The 21,163-nt window shown below is 40.0% G+C and overlaps 1 protein-coding gene across 1 annotated transcript in view; it reads left to right on the forward strand.

Moving 5' to 3' along the window:
* The window catches only part of DROSHA (drosha ribonuclease III), a gene marked incomplete at its 5' end in the record, with an annotated part of 122,339 nt that overhangs the window by 71,795 nt on the left and 29,381 nt on the right, over window positions 1-21,163 (forward strand). Inside the window, 6 exons of the mRNA XM_079704044.1 lie at window positions 313-373; window positions 6,749-6,808; window positions 8,112-8,211; window positions 12,528-12,630; window positions 14,594-14,664; window positions 20,714-20,758. Of these exons, the coding sequence (XP_079560170.1) occupies window positions 313-373; window positions 6,749-6,808; window positions 8,112-8,211; window positions 12,528-12,630; window positions 14,594-14,664; window positions 20,714-20,758 (440 nt within the window). The remainder of the gene's footprint in view (window positions 1-312; window positions 374-6,748; window positions 6,809-8,111; window positions 8,212-12,527; window positions 12,631-14,593; window positions 14,665-20,713; window positions 20,759-21,163) is intronic.

Genomic DNA, 21,163 nt, shown 5'->3' on the forward strand with positions numbered 1-21,163 from the left:
GTTCTGTGTCTCCTGTTGTAAATTAAATCCCCACCAGGAATGGTTCCCTGGTGACTGTTTCATTCTCTCTTTCTTTAGTGTTTCCTGACCCATATGTAATAACATTCACTTTGAGCAGAGCATTATGATAAGAGTAAATGAATTTGTGAGAAAATTTTCTTTTTCCTGTCAAGTGTTTTAAGTAACTAAGTTGATCAGACTTGTAGACATGCTGGTCGAATTGGGATGAGATAGATAATTTTCTTTCTACATGTCATATGATGGTCCTAGAATTCTTCTTACAGTATTTAGTTGTGATTTTTTTTTTAATAGGAATTAACACCTTAATAAATATTATGTCACGCCTTGGCCAAGATGACCCAACTCCCTCAAGGTAAAGTAGATTTTTTAATAATAGCTTTGTTGAGATATAATTCACATACCATACAATTCCCCCATTTAAAGTGTACAATTCAGTGGTTTTTGGTTTATTCACAAAACGGTGCAACCATGATCACTGTCTAATTTTAGAGCATTTTCATCACCCCCAGAAGAAACCCCATACTCCCCATTTCCCTCAGCCTGCCCAGCCCTGGACATCCACCAGTCTTCTTTTAATCCATGTTCAATATTTATGGATTTACCTATTCTGAACATTTTGTATAAATGGTGTCATACAATATGTGGTCCTTTGTGACTGGTTTATTTTACTTTACATTATGTTTAAAAGATTTATCCATGTTACAGTATATGTCAGTGTTTCTTTTTATTGCCAAATAATATTCCATGGTATAGGTATACCATGTTTTATTTATCTAGTCACCAACTGATGGTCATTTGTTGTTTTTACTTTTTGGTTATTATGAATGCTGTTGCTGTGAATATTTGTACACAGGTTTTTGTATGGACATATGTTTTGATTTTTCTTGGGTATATACCTAGGAGTGGAATTTCTGGATGATATGGTAACTCTGTTTCACCCTTCCTTTAAGGAACTGCCAGACTGTTTCCAAAGTGGCTGCACCATTTTATTTTCCCAGCAGCAATATATATGAAGGTTCTGATTTCTTCACATCTTTCCCAACACTTGTTATTATCTGTCTTTGTGAACCTGGGCTTCCTAGTGGATATGAAATAGTATCTCATTGTGGTTTTGTCATATTTCCCTGATGGCTACTGATGTTGAGCATCTTTTCATATGCTTATGGGCCATTCGTGTATCTTCTCTGGAGAAATATCTATTCAGATCCTTTTCCCATTTTTAATCAGGTTACTTTTTGTTGTTGAGTTACAATCATTTTTTTATGTATTCTAGATACAAGTCCCTTATCAGGTATGTGATTTGTAAAAATCTTTTCTCGTTCTATGGATCATCTTTTCGCTGTCTTAGTGAAGCACAAAAGTTTTGATGAATTCCACATAATAGATAAATTTTGTTGCTTTTGTTGCTTCTGCTTTTGGTGTCATGTCTAAGAAACCATTGCCTCATCTAAAGTCACGAAGACTTACATCTGTTTCTTCTAAGAGCTTTATGGGTTTTTTCCTCTGACATTTAGATCTGTTCTGTTCTGAGTTAATTCTTATATATGGTATGACATAGAGGTCCAGCTGCATTCTTTTGCTTGTGGATATGCAGTTTTCCCAGCACCATTTCTTGAAAAGGCTGATCTTTCCCCACTAAATCATCTGGGTTGAAATCACCCTTGACAGTATATTTGAGGGTTTATTTTTGGATTCTTAGTTCATTCCATTGATCTTTATGTCTGTCCTTAAGCCAGTACCACACTGTCTTGATTACTGTAGCTTTGTAATAAGTTTTGAAATCTAGAAATGCAAGATCTCTTCTCCAACTTTCTTCTTTTTTTTTTAAGACTGTTTTGGCTATTCTAGACCTATTACATTTCCACATGAATTTTTTAATTACCTTAAGAACTTTTGCAAAGAAGCCAGCTGGGGTTTTGATAGGGATTGTGTTGAGTCTGTGGGTCAATCTGTGAATGCTTACCATCTTAATATTAAGTCTTCTGCTTAATATTGTCTTCTGTTCCCTGAACATTAGATGTCTTTATTTTTTCTTTGTTGTCCTTAATTTCTTAGTAATGCTTTTTAGTTTTCAGAGTATACATTTTGTATATCTTTTGTTAAATTTATTCATAAGTATTCTTTTCGATGCTATTATAAATGAAATTATTTTCTTAATCTTTATTTTTGGATTGTTCATTGCAAGCATATAGAAATACAATTGATTTTTGATTATTGATCTTGTATCTTGCAACCTTGATGAGCTCATTTGTTAGCTCCAGTAATTTTTTAGTGAATTCCTTAAGATTTTCTATATAGATGATCATTTCACTTATAAATAGAGATATTTTTACTACTTCCTTTCCACTCTGGATGCCTTTTATTTCATTTTCTTAACCTAGTTGCCCTACCTGGAGTCTCCAGTACAATATCAAATAGAAGTGGTGAGAGAGGATCCTTACGTTCTTCCTAATCTTAAATGGAAAACATTCTTTTACCATTGTGTATGATGTTATCTCTGGGTTTTTCATAGGTGCCTTTTATCAGATGAGGAAGTTCCCTTTTATTCCTAATTTGCTGAATGTTTTTGTCATGAGAATGTGTTGAACTTTGTCAAATGCTTTTTCTGCATCTATTAAGATGATCATGTGTTTTTTTCATTTATTTTATCCATATGGTGTATTACATTAATTGATTTTGGGGTGTTAAACCAACCTTGCCTTCCTTGGATACATCACACTTGATCATGGTCTATAATCCTTTTTATATGCTATGTTTAGTTAGAATTTAGTTTGCTAGTATGCTGTTGAGGATTTTTGGTCTGTAGTTTTCCTTTCCTGTGACGTTTTAGTCTGGTTTCACAATTAGGATAATACTGGCCTCATGTAATGGGTTGGAAAGTTTTATATGTTAGCTTTCCTTATTTTATTTCTTGATTTTAAGTGATACCTTAATATATTAATATTCTCACTTTGTGGCCTGGAACCCCTGAAGCACCTGGGAAGGAAGTAGGCTGAGTCTATATAAACTCATTAACACCCTGGAAAACTGAATGGAAGTGAATGCCAAATGCTGATGGGGCTCTGATGTTGCTCTCAGGAGGCTTATCTCTGTGTGTGAAGCACAGCAGGTTCTATTTTGAAAGCCAGTAGAGGAGGTTGCTTGAGGGCGGCTTGCTTTTTAAAACGGGGCCTTGAAGAGTTGAATAGCCAGGTTTGTCCCTCTTGGGATCCAGACTTAGATGGATGAAAGGTAGGTAGAGCAGGGTTGGAAGTGACAGAGTTGAGACACTGCTGCAGCTGGTAACTGGCCTCCACAGTGAGGTAGGTGCCCAGCTGAGCTAGTGCAGCTTCCTTTTCTACCTTTTTCTTCATATATCACTTTTCTTTTCAAATAGACTTGCCTTGACGTTGCTGTCTTTTGAGGTTATCGTAAACCAAACTGTCTTTCCTCTTCAATGAAGAGGTGAAAAGAAAGGCAGGCCAGAACTTTAAAATTCCAGTTTGAAGATGATCACATGCCTTACCACTGTGTTCTGTGAGGGTCTAAGATCAGAAAAGGACTGTCTAATTAGAGGAGCCCTTAATCACACCCTCAGGGATAGCCTGGCCATGGTTTCATTTTACCTTGCTGTATTGTGGAGTCTCCCGATGACCGGTTCTATATTTTAATAAGTGAAACCCTGGGTCCCCTGCAGCCCCTTTAGCAAGGCCGCACATGCAATGGACACGTCCTTTTCAACGATGAAAGCACAGGTTTAAGTGATCTTTGTCTCATCTACCCAACCACAGTTATTGGTATGTAAATTATGTCTTTTGGTAGCATAGTTTAAACCTCATGGTTTATGTTTTCTCACTGTGGCAAAGGGAACTATAGCTGAGAAGCTGTGTTCTTTCTGAATTTACCATTTTGAAAACGATACCATTGATAGAGAATAAACAGATGATCTCTCTTGTCCTTTGACTTCTGCCCTGGCCTCTGCTGCTTGTGCTGAGAGCCTCTTGCAGTAGGTCTGATCTTTTGGCTGATGCAGAGTCGACCCCAAGTTTCTGTTCAGAAAGATCCTCCCAGCCTCGGTGGCCGGGCCGGCTGCTGCTTGGCTGCTGCTGTCCAGTAGCCCCAGCTGTGCCAGTACAGCCCTGGGAGCCATACTGAAGAAACTCAGACGAATGTAACCCAACAGACATTTATCCAGTGCCTTTTGAGCTTGAGGCAGTTCGTAGATATTTTACAGGGATCCAAAGGCAAGTAAGACAAAGCCCCCACTCACCAGGAGGTGTGACTGCCTGGGGTGGGGGTAAAAGTGCCGTTAACATAAGTAACTTCATGTAAGGAAGACACTGCTGAGTGCCTCAGTGAAGGTCAGAAACAAAACATACACAGCAGACGGCGGGCTAAGGAGAGCCCTGGTGGTTGTTCAAGGATTATAGGTCAGTTATGCACTGTGCACCAGAATAATTGCATTCACTTGAAACGGCTTGCCCTCTTCCCTGTGTCTTAGTTTGCTGTTACCAAGTGGGATGCAGTAGTCTCTGGTCTGCTCCTTGGACGTATACGTGTATCTTTGAAACGAACACTATCCAATTTCAAATGTCAGTGGTTATATCTCCTCCCAAGCAAGCTTGCTCAGAATTTCAGACTGGAGAAAGGAAAGAGAGAGCCAACGAGCTAGTAGGTTGTTTGGGGAATCTGTGTCTGACACTGAAGGTGGAGGAGTAAGGCAGGTCGGGGAGCTGGTGGAATTCTTCCCCCCGGCCCCTCTGGGTACCACTCCTCGCCCCTGCCCATCCTGCAGTGCCATTAGTGCCGCCTTCTGCCAGGTCTCCCTTCAGGCTGCCTCTCCAGGCTTCATCTTGCTATTTCTGGAGCCTCCTTTCTATATCTTAGCTGTAGCCTGCTTGAAAGCTTTCTGTGACGTCTCGTCACCTACTGAATAAGTCTGAACTTCCCCACCTGGCAATCTCAGCACCCAGTGATCCAGGCACGTCACTCTCTTCCCTGTGGCTGTCTGCACACCAGTAAGACTGAGGGACTTGATGTGCTGCCAGGCATACCCTCTCCCTTCCCTGAATGCCAGCAGTAATTGTGCCTGTGGAATGCCCTGGGTACCCTGTGACATCCTGCCCAGATCCTGCTGGCATTTGTTTTATTGTGCATGTTCTGGTTCTCCCAGGTATTATAATTGTGTCATAGTCTGGTTTTTTTTTTTTAACTGTGAGCATTTTGAAGGTCTTTTGTCCTACTCTCTTTTTTCTTTTTTCAAATTCTTTTCCTTTTCCAACTAATGCCTTTCACAAAGCAGGGGCTCAGTAAATAAGTCTTAAAGGAAAGAACGCCATTCATGACATTACTTTTTTTTTTTTTTTTTTTTTTAGTTTCTGCTTTATAACAAAGTGAATCAGTCATACATATACATGTGTTCCCACATCCCTTCCCTCATGCATCTCCCTCCCTCCCACCCTCCCCATCCCACCCCTCCAGGCGGTCACAAAGCACCGAGCTGATCTCCCTGTGCTCTGCGGCTGCTTCCCACTATCTATCTACCTTACGTTTGGTAGTGTATATATGTCCATGCCTCTCTTTCGCTTTGCATGACATTACTTTTATTTACTCGTTGACTAGAAATAGGGAAATGGGAGCATTAGGAAAGGTCGCGGTCAGAGCCATCAAAAGTTTAAATGGCTGGTTACCCTCTTAATCTGATTTGGGATCAGCTAGCATTTACAAAAAGACACGAAGACTTAAAATTCATAAATAAAAATCTGTCTGCCTATCAAAACTGCAAAATAATTAACTTTTATGATGGCATCATCTCAAGTGACTATGCCGCCCATAACTTTTTAAAGTGTCACTATTTAACCACATAAGTCTCAGTTGTATAGTTATATTTAACTCATGCACATTACAATGAAATGTTACCACAGAGAAGGTCTCTGAAGGATTAGGCATTCTGTTCAGCCTTGTACTCCAACATGAGAAACAGCCTGTGACATGCACATTCATCATGTAATTAAGATATAAATAAAATGCAATCTCTGCACTGAGGGGGAAAGTATTAATTTTGATGAGGGACTCAGGCAGGGATTCATCTGGAGCTCACATTTTGCTAGACCTCGAGAGATGGGTAGGTTTTCAATGTGTCTCAGTGCACAGGGGAGAGCAGAAGCCTCCAGGGCGGCAAGCAGCTTGGCCTGAACAGAGGCACTGAGTATTTTAGGGGATGTCGTTTTCAGAGAGGACCAGGCAGTTTTGGAACAGGACCCTGTGCATAGGTGGGAGAGGATAGCAGTGGACAATGAAACTGAAAAGGTAGGTTAGGCCTATTTTGAAGCACTTTAGATGCTCGGTTAAATTTAGAATTTGGAGTTTGGACCATGGGAAGCTAGAACATTGTACCAAAGCTGATTTTTCAGTGTTCTAACTCGCTTTAAGAATGCATTCTCCTTTCTCTCGTCCACCTGATAAGGGTGTGGAAAGAGTCACAGTTTGCTTTAAATCTGACTCCCAGGGGGAAGGAAGCACCAGGGTGGGAAGCCTGAGACACATAGTATGAGGGGACACTCCCTCCCTTTCCCACCAGGCAGCCCCTGTACCTCCAGCTAAGATGGCCATCAGTGTTCTTGATTATGAGGAATAAGGTAGAGTGCTTTGATTACTAAAGGAGCTAACCCTCAGTATCCTTTTCTTTGAGAAGAGAGGGAGGAAATATAAATGTGTGCTATTTTCAGTGATCTCTTTAATTCTGTAGGATTAATCACAACGAACGGTTGGAGTTCTTGGGTGATGCTGTTGTTGAATTTCTGACCAGGTAAGCAGGCTTTTCTGCCGTTCCCCAATAATTGCATTTTATAGGTAACATACTTAATACATACCTTCTTTGTAATTAGCCAAATAAGGCCTTGAAACACCATGTTTTTGGTCTCCTCTGTAGAGCTTAAAAGCTACATGTCTGTGGCTCTTGCCCTGATAACTTGCACCCACTGATGCTGTAATGAGCAAGATTACAAGATGAAAGGCTAGTGTCTCTGTCCTGTCAAGTTTATGTTCAAGTTGCTATAGCCAGAAGAGATCAGCTTGTCTTGGTCTAGATGCTTCAGAGCTTATATTCAATTTGTAGCGAAAGGGATGATATTTTAAAATGTCATTTCATTTTCTAGGATTTGTCTTTGATCCCCTTCTCACTCTTCCTGAACTCAAGGGAAGTAAAGTTTACAAGAATTTTAATAACTAGATTTTGTGTGTGTGTGTGTGTGTGTGTGTGTGTGTGTTTCTGTATGCTTTCTCCGCAGAAATATTTTAGGGTCCTTAATTTGGAGGTAGGGGTAGGAAAGTACATTTTGTTTTTTCATTACTCATAAAATTTCCCTTTTAAAGGGATATAACACATGCTTCTCTTGGACCTGTCTTGAGCTATTTTTATTCTCTTTAGGTCATTTCTTTTCCCGGAAGGACATAATGAGGCAAAGTGGCTGTTTTCTAAGCTTGTTCTCACTGGACACAGTAAGACTAGACAAGCTCAGCTGCCCCGATCAACAGTGGGTCTGAGACACCAGTGTGAGAGATAGGGGAGCGCAGTTAGTGTCATGGTCTGAACGGGTCTTCCATCAGCCTTCTTCCTAATTCCCTTACTTTCCTGATCAACAGCGCCGGTTCTGTTTGCCACTCGTGTTCCTGTTCCTGTCCCTGTCTGTCCTTGTGAAGAATGTGCCACACAGCTGCCCTGCTCAGAGCTCCCAGGCTCCTCTTCAGGGGCCCTCATAACCCAACCCAAGCAAAGCTCTCTGTTTCCAGGCTCAGTTTTCATGTATTAGATAGGTTTGCTCTCAGCAGCGTATGAATGTTTGTTCAGGTCTTTGTTGTTACCGTATTTCAGAGAAATCTTTTTACAGAAGTCAACGTGAACGTATGAGTGAATGGTGTTGTTTGGGTTTTAGCACATTCAGATACACCGTGCATACTGTTTAACTTTCAAAGACCCTACAGTTTAGTTCACTTCAGCTGGTACGTATTGCCCAGATGTTATGTGTCAGGCCTGTTTTTTGGACTCAGAACCGCAGACAGAATATTGTGATACATATTTACTTATATGCTTTTTTTTTTTTTTTTGGCAGTGTCCATCTGTACTATTTGTTTCCTAGTCTAGAAGAGGGAGGATTAGCAACCTATCGGACTGCCATCGTTCAGAACCAGCACCTTGCCATGCTAGCAAAGGTACGTCACATATCTGAAGCATTTGTAGTGAAGTCATTCTCTTCTTCAGTCCATGCATAATTTTGCATTTGAATAAGTAACCCTTTAGGGTGTATTAAGGGTTTAATATTTTATAGACGAGGAAGGACTTTTTTGTTTGGGTTTTAAGGACTCAGCCTTATTAGTTCTGTTACCTTAGTGAGTTTCACCAGCAGCCAATGAACTCCACAGTGAGGTAGCTTGCTAAGAGAAGAGGAAAAATTTGACAGATATGCATGTACAGAGTTAAACATTTGGGGAAAGGAACATGAGAACAGAGTAAAAGAAATGAAACATTTCGTATTTTCCCTTTGTGTAATATTTCTGTATTACATTTGTTTTTAATTTACTTTAACAAGCAGAATTATAGCTTTGAATAGAATACTCCAGGCCATTTGTATCCACAGGGGATACTTTACAGATCTTTGTGAATTCCCCCCAAATCACAAATCCTATTAATTAAGATTTAGGTTTTAGGCTGTTCAGCTAGCCACGTTGACTTAGCTGAGTGACTAATAGAACCTTTCCTTGATTTAGATTCATGGTAGGCATGTTTCTTACATTATCTCATTTGATCTTCCTGTCTCTGTGCAGTGTCTTTTTTTAAATTAATTTTTATTGGTGTATAGTTGCTTTACAATGTTGTGTTAGTTTCTTGCACTGTCTTATCATAAATCATAACGGATAGGACATGGGCACTTGCATGGGCCATCCGAATACCTGCAGGGGGACCATGGACAAATTGTTATTCTCTTTGCCAAACCTCTGCTTTCTCATCTATAGAATGGAGATGGCATTAGCATCTACTACACAGGGTGGTTGTGAGAATTAAATGAGATTATCATTTGAGTTTTAATGATTCCATTTGTAAAGTGCTTGGTGCAATGCCTGTTCATAGTAATCACATAAACATATGAATAAACTAGTAGGAGTTAGTTGTTTTTATTGCTGCTGCCACTTATAAATTACATTTATAAATCATTACATTTTATAGGCCTGTGGGTTTATTCAGTAGTAGGGGGAACGGTGGCTGTTAAATTCCCAAACAGTAGTGATCCATTAGAAAAGCTTTTGTGAGTTTTCCTTGATTTTTGCTTTAAGTAGTTTTATTTTTCTTCATTTTGATATAAATGTTGAAATCTGGTAGAAAAGACTAGATAAAACCCATTCTAGTTTTATGACTGACTTTTTAAAAAATATATTTATTTATTTTATTTATTTATTTTATTCCGGCTGCATCAGGTCTTAGTTGTGGCACTCGGGGTCTTCGTTGCAGCGTGCGAGCTCTTTGTTGTGGTGCACGGGTTTTCTCTCCCTAGTTGTGGCGCACGGGCTCCAGGGCACGTTGGGCTCTGTAGTTTGCAGCACGCGGGCTCTCTCGTTGAGGCGTGTGAGCTCAGTAGTTGTGGCGCACGGGCTTAGTTGCCCTGCGGCATGTGGGATCTTAGTTCCCTGACCAGTGATTGAACCCGCGTCCCCTGCATTGGAAGTCGGATTCTTTACCACTGGACCACAAGGGAAGTCCCTGACTTCTTAATTTGATTTTGCCAAGGCATTAATTACAACTAAAATGTGGTTACTTTTATTCCACGGTTTTCGTGTTAGCAAGAGTGCATTGCTTTATTATATATAACATCCTCATCATAGCTGTGTTGGTAGGCTTTGACCTAGCTTCAGTGGCATTTGAGAATATAGACAGTGACGCCTTCAGGAAAAACTATAGGCAACAGGTATGCTAACTTGGTTTTAGCCTTACAGTGAATGAAATTCCACAATCTATATAAAACTGCTTCAATGTTTAGTTGATTTCATTGTCAAGATGCTTCCTGATAGTTCACGTAAGTGTCCACTGGAAATACCTTTAATAAGTAGATTGTCAGCACGCTTCCCCCACCTCGCCATTGTTTTCTTTTCAGTTTCAGATATAATAGAATTACATAACTGTTTTTCAAACAATTGTAGGGAGGATATTTACAAAGTGTGGGAAATTACCATAGCATGAACATGGATGCTGTTACATAACACAGTGGGTGCTGTACAAAGCCACGAGTTATGACGGAGGTGGCCAGTTTCTCCCTTCAGGGATTTCTGTGTGATCTTCCTCCACCCCAAACCCTGACATTCTCATAGCATTCAACACCCATCTCCTCCGGCAGTAGGCAGTGGTGGTCTTACCCTTCTTCTGTCTAGAGCAGTGGCTCTTAACCATTTGGGAGGAGGGACTTGGTGGAGGAGTATTGCTAACTCTGAGAAGGTAATGAAAAGGGCTTCCCTGGTGGTGCAGTGGTTGAGAGTCCGCCTGCTGATGCAGGGGACACGGGTTCGTGCCCCGGTCCGGGAAGATCCCACATGCCGCAGAGCTGCTAGGCCCGTGAGCCGTGGCCTCTGAGCCTGCGCGTCCGGAGCCTGTGCTCCGCAACGGGAGAGACCACAGCAGTGAGAGGTCTGCGTACCGCAAAAAAAAAAAAAAAAAAAAAAAAGAAGGTAATGAAAGCTCTAGGTCAGAGCTTCAGACAGGAACATTTTAACACATGCACAGTGGAGCACCACTCTCCTTTTTAAAATTTCCGCTAATGCCTTCATGAAAAAGTAAGGATACAGAGGAGGGATTATGAGAAGTTGGAAAATTCATAGCATTCCAGAATAGTTGTTTATAATATAAAATATGGCTTGCACTCTACTCTCAAGCACGGCTCCAGAGATAGCAAACAATTGGATTTTCCCAGTGAAGTTGTGAAACAAGTGAAATTTACATATTCTAGCATAAACTCTTGCACTTGGGGATCCATTTTTTAAAAAGAGGTGGTTTCTGCTGTTGCATTTGTGGTAGTCAAAACTCTCATTTGAGTTTATAATACACTCATGAATTCCTAGGAATACAAAATACTGATAGCATATGTGTCCCATTTTTTTTTTTTTTTTTGCGGTTCGTAGGCCTCTCACTGTTGTGGCCTCTCCCGTTGGAGAGCACAGGCTCCGGATGCGCAGGCTCAGCGGCCGTGGCTCACGGGCCCAACCGCTCCACAGCATGTGGGATCTTCCCAGACCGGGGCACGAACCCGTGTCCCCTGCATTGGCAGGCGGACTCTCAACCACGGCGCCACCAGGGAAGCCCATGTGTCCCATTTTTATTGTCCCTTTTCCCAATGTAAACAGATATGGATATTTTTAACATACATATCAAGACACACAAAATCTGAGTCTCTTTTATCTGAGAGCTGATGAGATTCATATTGTCCTAGGTTGTTCATTGACTTGCGACTTGTTCCATATTACGTGGCATGTTATTGCTTAGTAAGTATTTATTGAACTGAATTACATGGTAATAGAAACAGATTTATTGCATGCTTATGCAATGTTTGTATCTTTCTCCTTTTATGGAATGAATTGTGATTTCCATTTATTCAATCTCAGGAGTTTTATAAAAAAACCATACTGTGTCTAGTTCTAAAAGGACTTGATTTGTACATTGTAATACAATAGGATAAGAAATAAGTAGTTACTGAACTCAAAATAAAGAGAAAATATGGGTAAGACACTAAAAGGAAGGCAGAAGTAAAGTTAGTGTGCACAGATATATTCATTAAGTCCTACACAATTTCTAGAACTGGGCCGTAAATTTGTCTCTCAACTTGTCTGAGGCCAAATAAAAAAAGAAAATATAATTCATTATAAACCATATTCCCAGAGCCCTTAAGATAGTTCCAACCCATTGCTTAGATCTCACTGAGACTTTAGAAGGATGAGTGTGGAAACCTCAAAAAGCAGACATAAGTGCAAAGATATATGGCTCCCCAAATCCTTGTCAAATAAAAAAAAGATTTAGAGATATAAGGCATTTTGAAGTCTTCTGAGGGTCCCCATTTACTCTACCACATAAAAATCTCTTACATGTGGTACAAACACTATCAGTACCACATAACTCTGGAATCCTAGAGGTTAACTTTGGGTTGGGTTTGTATCTTCCTAGACATATTGGGTGAACCCAAGGGTATGGTCTTGTAACAGAGTCTCATTCCAGCTTAAGCTAGTCTTTGTTCTGAACCTGGAATTGGACAGCTCAGATCTGATCAGTTCTGAACTAAATTGAACCATCAGAGTTCATAGAAGCTTGTTTGGGGAAAAGCCGAGGTTTGTCAGCACTAAGCCGTATGTAAGGACTTGTAGGGAATGGTGACTAAATTTTCACATAAGGCCAATTAAATTGTAACCATACCCCTAGGAGATGCTGAGTTATCACGGTTGCAATACGATTTTGTCGATTTTTTTCTTACTTTCTGTCATTTTGAATTTTGTAGAAACTTGAACTGGATCGATTTATGCTTTATGCTCATGGACCTGACCTTTGTAGAGAATCAGACCTTCGACATGCCATGGCTAATTGTTTTGAAGCATTAATAGGTAATTTCTCACTTATAGTCTAGTTTCCTGCATGTCTACAATGTCTGGAGGGCACATAAAATTCGATGTGGAGACTTGGGACAAAATTACTTGTTGCCAAAGCATGTGAGGTCCCCAGTATAATACCCACCTCCTTATACTATAGTTATTGTAGTTCCTCCAGAGCAGCAGTCATACTTTCTTTTCTTGAATTCCTTGTACCATGTCATGTACATGCTTAGTATATACTGAACTGAAGTGCAGTGAATTAATATGGGGATGGATTACTTGCCAGATTTGATTCAGGATCACATACATAAATAAGTTGCTGGTGAGGCCCTAATACTGTTTTTGATCACATTTTAAACTATTCACAGGATTTTCTGATTTAAACATCTTGAAGACACCACATATTTAAAATCCCAGGGCTTGAGTCTATAACTATTGTTTATTCACTTGAAGCAAGACTGATGCAGACACTTTACTTCCTCACTCAGGCTCTTCCTCAGTTTCTTTTTTACTGTAACTAGAATATAATTAGCTGTTTGTACAGGAAAGTTATGAAGAGTTAATTAGCTGGTGATTGCAAGTATGCTTTACAATGAAACATTTCAGTAGATTGACAACTCCTTGATTTTTTAAGGTAAATGATTGAGTACATTTTTCAAAGGGCTTTGTACTTCCTTATCCATTTTGCCCTCTTTCTTTGAAAATGAATATAAAAGCTTCCCATTGTAGTTCCATGCTGATGATGGTAGCAAGAGAATGTTTAATAATTATCCACAGTCTTTTCACAGGTATGTCTGTTTTGCACAAATATGTCTATTTTCAGAGGGTTTGTCACGTGGAGTGACTGTGCTCTGTAGACATAATACTTTTGACAGTTGATGTTACAGTTGGCCCCATAGCCTGGCACACATGATCCAGTTCCCTTTTGTAACATTTACTAGCTCTGTGTCTTTGCCAAGTTATTGAATCTCTTTGAGGCTCAGTTTCCCCATCTATGACATGGAGATAGTATCACTTACCTCACAGAGTTGTAACGATCTTAGTATCTGATCCTGGTTGCATCAAATCCAGAGCAAAGTTCCATTTCCTTTAACCCTCCCCAAAATCACCTACTATGGGCCCCAGTCCTGTAAATCTTTTCTAATGCCCTCTTACTAAGGTGCCCTTGAAGGTGAAGATAAGAATGTGAAAATGCTTTGTACAGGGCCTAGGGCATGAGTGATCCCCCCAAACCCCTACTACTGCTACTGTCATCATCATCATCATTATTATTGTTATTATTATCATTATTACTACAACTATTGATAAATAATAAGTGTATTTAGTCATCAAAAGCCCTGGTGACTAAGTATCTGAATATTTTATGTGGAAAATAGCCTTTCTGAAGACAGATGTAAAAAATATGATTTTAAAAACTAGCCTACTCCAGTTATTTGATACCCAGTTAAGATGTTACTGTAGTACTTACTGGTTATGATGAATGGTAAACATGTGTACAGTACTTAGTTATTTCAAAAAAATTTTAATAATAATTTCTAATTAAAGGTAAAGGTTATCCTGATTTTTATTTGCAGAAGCCTTAATTGATCTGAGCTCAGATTTTATCTATGGTCTGAAATATAAACTATAAATACAGAATATAAAACATAACATTTTCATAAAGTTAAGTATTTGTGCATAGTTCCCTTAGTCACTAATGGTTCATACACATATCCTTCACGATAGTTCATAGTTGGCCTCTTTTTCTTACAAAATAAGGTTTATGTTTTAGTAAACTGAATTTCATATTTCAGTCTAACTTATAACACAAAGCATAGCTAAAAGAGGGAAAATGCTACCTTTAAAACAATTGCTTCTGATCTTGTCGAATTTTTCTGTGAGTGGGTTTTGGCTTGCCTTTTTGCTTTTTTATGGAGATATGTAATTTTCTCTGAATATTAATGCAGCCTTTTGGCATTCTCTTCCTTTTATCTAGGAGCTGTTTACTTGGAGGGAAGCCTGGAGGAAGCCAAACAGTTATTTGGACGCTTACTCTTTAATGATCCGGTATTTATCTTGATTCATTTGATTTTTCTCAGTTATATATCATTACAGAAGATTTTATCTCAATTAGTCTTTGTATTTTAAAGAGCGTGTAAGAGAAACAAAAACCCCAAATCTACCATAAATGGTAGATTCAAGCACTTCAAAAGTAGCTTAGGGCTTCCCTGGTGGCGCAGTGGTTGAGAGTCTGCCTGCCGATGCAGGGGACGCGGGTTCGTGTGTGTCTGGAGCCTGTGCTCCGCGGCGGGAGGGGCCGCAGCGGTGGGAGGCCTGCGCACCGCAAAAAAAAAAATAGCTTATTCAACTCTGTCACAGATGAGAAAGTTCTGTGGACATTTACACTAGTTTGTCTTCTACCCGAAACCCCATCTTTCCTCATGGTCACTTGTAAGTTAAATATGAAAACAAATAAGGTAGGGCTTTGCTTTATTTTGAAGTATCTTGAAATTAATTATGATTTTATATTTTATAATCATTGGGTACCTACCCCATGCAGGCTTAGTTGAAGCTATAGCCTTTTGGCTTTTCTGTTTATGATTTGTTTTTATGTAAGTTATGTAGACTAGATAAATGTATATTTATTTTAGAAAGTCAGTTCATAGGGAGTTTCTCATAGGGCTATGAATAAAGAATATGGAAGTACTTTTTTTTTTAAGCAAATTATAGTTTAAGAAAAAATGATAGATTCTAAAATAGTTTCTGTTGTTATAAAGTATTAAGCTATTAATATTGCCAGGCCTACCTTTTTAATCCTGCATGTAATAGAGCATACTGGCTGCTTTTTGTACCCAAACAAGTCAATTTAACATTTAAAGGGAGAGGCAACTCTGTATTCCCGATTGAAATGTCATTATAATTGAATGAAATAGCCCTCATGGAGCAGTAAAGAACATAGGAAGCCAGGGTTTTAAGCCTTTGTGAAACCTTCAATGTAAGTGGCTGTCAGATGTTATTACTGTATTCCTTAGGATAGTTAAAAAAAAAAAAGAATCAATAGTTTTGAAAAATGGGGCCTGGATGATGCTCATATCTGAGGATTTGATCTTCTTTTACCTGTTTTTATAGAGATAGGTGGTGATTTTACACGTGTGAATTTCCTCCTGGTGGGAACATTATCTACAGGTGTTCCATGTCCCCCATTTTGTCCTACAACCTATAAACAAGTGCGCATCTTGATTTGTATCTGTAGCAGATGTATTTTACGTCTTTTTTCTCAAAACTTGAAATAACTTTGTTCTGGCCTTCATCTTTTGTTGGCAGTTTCAGCAACCTCTTTACTTTGTTTGCTCCTCCAGCCTTGCCTCTACTTGCCCCCTCACCCCTTGAACCTATCCTCCACCTACTCCTGCCCCTGTCCTCCCATCTTACCTGCATCCCCCATCCACTCTGTGTTCCTGTTTTCCTGAATTATATGCAGCTTTATACCTGGTATTCTTAATTGCATCAGTTTTGTTTAGATTCTTTTCTCTCTTTAAACTGCTTCTCTCCCACTTGTCTACTTAGCAGGCTTATCTTTTATTTCCAGTACCAAGTACAATGCTGGCATGTACAGAGTTTAGTAAATATTTGTTTAAGGAATGAAGTGGATAAATGACTAAATGAAAAAGCAGAGTCTGAACATCATCTTACCAATGGGACGGCTGACATTCAGAATTTGTTTTAGTCATTTTAGTGTGTCTTTTGTGAAATTGAACAGGGCTTGGTAATATATGGTCTTCCCACTTCAGCGTTTTCAAGTGCGCACACTTGGACAGTCTAACTCATCTGACATCTCCATATTGGTTTACATCTCTTAGTTGTAGTATGTGAGAGATTTCGGCGAACCATCGTACTTTTTCTTGAGTAATTGTTCTGTGAAAGTCCAGTCAACCAAAGACAGCCAGAGACAAGCTGTAGGTTTATTGGCTCCACACATGGGGCTGGGGGAGGGGGCGGGGGGCATGCTCATAACAGGGAGGGGACCCTCCTTTCTGAGGCCTGGGCTGGTGCTGACCGGTTCTGAGGGGCCAGGAAAGCAGGGATCAGTTCTTGTTTGGTTGCCGTGTCTGAGGCCAGATTAGAAGAAGCAGGGGGATTAATTTGGGATTGGGTGCTGTCAGGAGCCGAGGGGCAGTTTAGCTATTGAGTGTCCCTGGCAATCTTTATTCCAGAGGTAAGACATAGCAGAGCAGGTTAGAGGGCAACACTAGTGGGAGAGCAGTTGTTTCTCAAAGAGGGGGGGTCGTTCAGGGTTTTACAGACGCTGTAAGACCTTGAGGGAAATGCTGTTTCCTGTTAACTTGGAAGCTGGCTTTATGTGTGTCGTCCTATCAGCCCTGTTAACAGAAGGGCTATTTTTCTTTCTCAGCCTGAACTACTTTTCACTCTTTCAGCCCCAGGATGATTTTGCCAATTCTGTGTTTTCAGGTCTGTGTGACCCTTCCCAGCTTACCCAGTACATTCAGAGCCACTGTTTCCATTTGACCATCCAATGACCCTCTTAGAAAGATAGGGAGCAATTACTATGTAATCTTTCCTAGTCTCCCACTCCCCCCCCATACACACCCCTTTTTGTCTGTGCATATCTGTCCCAATTTCTCTGACCCGGGCCTTTCTCTGGAGCTCCAGAAATTGGAAAAAGTGTCTTTTCAAATTGCCTCTGGGCAGCTTCACCTGGGTGTTCCACAGACACCTAATTTCAACAGGTTTAGTATTTGAATTCAATACCTTAGCCCCCAGACATATTTCTCCTTCTTTAATTTTATGATCTAAACCAGAAACCTTAGGGTATTCTTTTGTCCTTAAGCTTTTTTCTCCTCATCTCCATTCAGGTGCAAACCCCTGTCAGTTCGGTCCCTCGTATCTCCTGAGTGGGTTTACTCTTGGCCGTACTGCTGTTTTAACATTTGTCGTCCTCACCTCTCACCTGCCATAATTAACCTGTTGTCCTTCCCTGCTGCTCTAGTGCATCATTCATGCTGCGTTTAGTGTTGTCTTCTTTTTTAATGCACAGATTTGATTATGGTCTTCGTGGCTTAAAATCTTTGGTTTCTTTATTGCCTGCCAAAGTCTGTATTACACACCATAGCATTTAATAGTTCTCATAATCTGACTCCCACCTATTTTTTCGGTCTCCTTTCTTTTCACTCCCTCTTTGTGCCATTCTAGGAATTACCTTTTTTTAATTTTAATTTTTTTTGAGTCTGTTATAATTTATTAACAAATAAGTGTTTATTTTATTTTTTGCTTTACAGTGGTGTGAACATTTTTTTTTTAGGTTTACAGCAAAATTGAGAGGAAGGTACTGAAATTTCCCATACATTCCCTGCCCCACACATGCACAGCCTCCTCCACTATCAGCTTCCCCGACCAGAGTGGTAAATTTGGTATAATCAGTGAACCTACACTGACATATCATAATCACCCAAAGTCCATAGTTTACATGAGGGTTCACTCTTGGTGTTGTACATTCCGTGGGTTCAGACAAATATGTAATGACATACAGCCACCATTACAGTGTCATATGTTTTCACTGCCTTAAAATCCTCTGTGCTCTGCCTATTAAGAGTTACCCTTGGGCCTCCCTGGTGGCGCAGTGGTTGAGAGTCCGCCTGCCGATGCAGGGGATGCGGGTTCGTGCCCCGGTCTGGGAGGATCCCATATGCCGCGGAGCGGCTGGGCCCGTGGGCCATGGCTGCTGAGCCTGCGCATCCGGAGCCTGTGCTCCGCAACGGGAGAGGCCACAGCAGTGAGAGGCCCGCGTACCACAAAAAAAAAAAAAAAAAAAAAAAAAAAGAGTTACCCTTTTGTGTGTGTGTACTTTGAGACCTATTATTTGTGTATGTATGGTGCCCTGCTTTTGATTCCCTCCGTCTGCTGATGTACTGAATTCCTCAGTATTCTGTGTTCTTCAGAACACAGCTGAAAAGTCACTTCCTCTTTGAAGCTTGATCTGACACCCCAGGCAGAGTTTTCCTAGCACTCGGTATATATACATCACTATTATAGAATTTGTCATAGTTTATTAAATTATACTTATATACCTTCATTCTTCCCCACTAGGCTCCTTTGAGGACAGGGATAGTGTCTTATTTGTCTTAGTAAGCTAATATGCAACAGGTATTCAATAAAAATATGCTGCATGATCTAATGTCCCAACAGTCAATGAACATTTTCCAGAAGAGCAAACTGAAGCTAGAGGCTTTACCTAAGGTCCTTGGGCTAATAGAAGGCAGAGCTGGTATTCCAGTCGAGATCTTTTCCAGGGTATTTTCTCTGACCCCAAGCGGGCAACAGAACCTTATCTCCTTGTGCAGGGTAGAATAAAGGAAATGGATGCCATTGAAACAGGCTAGTTGTGAGGTTTTAAGCTATTACACCAAGACGGGTGACAGCAAACATCAAAGAAGAAATCAGTGTTTTTGAGCAAAGAATACATAGGAGAAAGGAGGAAGATGAATCTAGAAGTCCCTGACAGTTTTGAGCTTTGGAGATTGAAGTTGGTCAGAAGAGATAGTTGTTTATCGTCATTGTTGATGTCATCATTATTAACTGTGGCATTTTTTGTGTGCCAGCACTGGGTTCAGTGCTTTGAGTACATTGCTCACTTGAGGCATCAGAGAACAGTCTGAAGTAGGTACTGTGATTATCTTTGTCTTACACTTGAGGAAAGGTTGGCTCAGGGAGGTTAGGTAACTTGCCAACGGGGAATCAGGATTAAATCAGGCAACCTGTCTCCTCATCCTGCAGCTTTTTCTAACACCATACTCCCTAGTTTAAGGTGAAAGGTAAAAAGGTATGATTTGGTCATTTAGGTATGAGGTAAAAGATGCCCATAAAGGCACTTAGAGTTATGGACTTGTAACTTGGGTGAGAGGTCAGAACTGCAGCAGAGATGAGCAAGTGATTTAAACAGAGGTAGTAGTTAAAGCAGTGGGAATGACGGGGCTCTCCAGAGAAGCAGGTAATGAATAGGTCAGGCAAGGGGCTGAAGTTTGGTAAATGTCCGTTTCAGGTACAGCAGGAAGAGAAAAAGCATTGAGAGAACATGAGAAAGTTGCAGGAAGGGAGTGACATTCAGCATAATTATGCTACAGAGAATTCAAGGGAAAGGTTATTGAATTGGTTAAGAGAAGTCCTTTAAATAGCTTTAAAAGAACAGTTTGATATTTAAGCTTGTTTTTTATATTGGCAAAATAAAACACCAAAAACAAAACCTAAGTGTATTTTATTAAGATGCAAGTTGTACAAAAATATCAGGTATTTTATTTCACTTGGTCATCATCTGATCACAAGTGACAATATATTTTCCTATACTTCCCCCCTCCAAAAATTAAAAAACAACAACAACTCGTCTTTTAAAAGTTTTGTCATTTACCTCAAAAACCTATCATCGAGGCCAGAAAGGAGATTCAGTTCGAGGCTCCCTAGAGTCTAAAACTGAAGGAAAAACACTTTAATCCTGAGGATGGTCTAATTATAACTGCCTCTGGATTTAACTCAATGGATTAGGATTTTCCACAAAATTTATTCTTCTATTTATTCTCTTATTTCAAGTATACATTTGTAATGATCCACAGTAAAAGTGTGCTCTTACAAATCTAAGTGTTTGGGAACTAGATATGGGGTGCTTTCCACTCCATCTTAGAACAGCTCAACGATAATGAATTAGTGCCTAAATAAAGGACCATTTGAGGTGAGTTTTCATTACAAAAGGCACAGCTGATGTACATTTCTGGGGAATGGTAAACTAAAAAATGTGATTAAAACAGCAGCTTAATCCAGTGTATTAGGTTAAGCAAATGGGTAACTTAGTTTTAAAAGGTGTCTTTGACTCTTGGGGGTGTGGGAGGCTCTTTTCCTCCCCAGCATAATAGGCTAATTAGAGTCACTACAGGCAGTTTGAATGGTGAATACACTTAAAAAAAATTAGTTTGCCAGCACTATTGAATTCGCAATAAGTGGAGTCAGCATCTAAAATAGTTCAGTATTTCACATAATGGCATTTTATTTAGCACTCTAGAGTGTGTTAAATGGCTCCCTCAAGCATTAAAGGCATCACTCCATTTTCCAGGACTTGCGCGAAGTCTGGCTCAATTATCCTCTCCACCCACTCCAGGTAAGTGTGACCTTCCTGTCTGCAGTAAGCTTTATAACTCTGGGCATTCATGATGCTTCAGTCTGCCTTTTGTCCCTTCCTGCTTTTATCCTTTGATTCCCTTCCGTGGCTTTATGACTTGAAGCTGGGGTGTCAGACCGGAGAACTTTGGAACAAATATTAAAACGATGCCATGTGTTGCCCTCTTTGTGGTCTGGGGTGAGGTGGGGGAAGCGCTGGGAGTCGCCTTCCCTCACGAGGCAGGAAGAACTACTTGTGTGGCTGTGGTTTGGTCCCCTCTCTTCCCCAAAACAGTGATAGTCAAAGCATAATATGTTGTCTCCAGTATATCTACATGCCTGCTATTATAGGGAAAATAATATGGAAGCAAGTCTGGGCTTATTACAAAGTAGAACAAATACTAAA

Source organism: Hyperoodon ampullatus (genome assembly GCF_949752795.1).
Source record: "Hyperoodon ampullatus genome assembly, chromosome: 4".
Taxonomy (NCBI): domain Eukaryota; kingdom Metazoa; phylum Chordata; class Mammalia; order Artiodactyla; family Ziphiidae; genus Hyperoodon; species Hyperoodon ampullatus.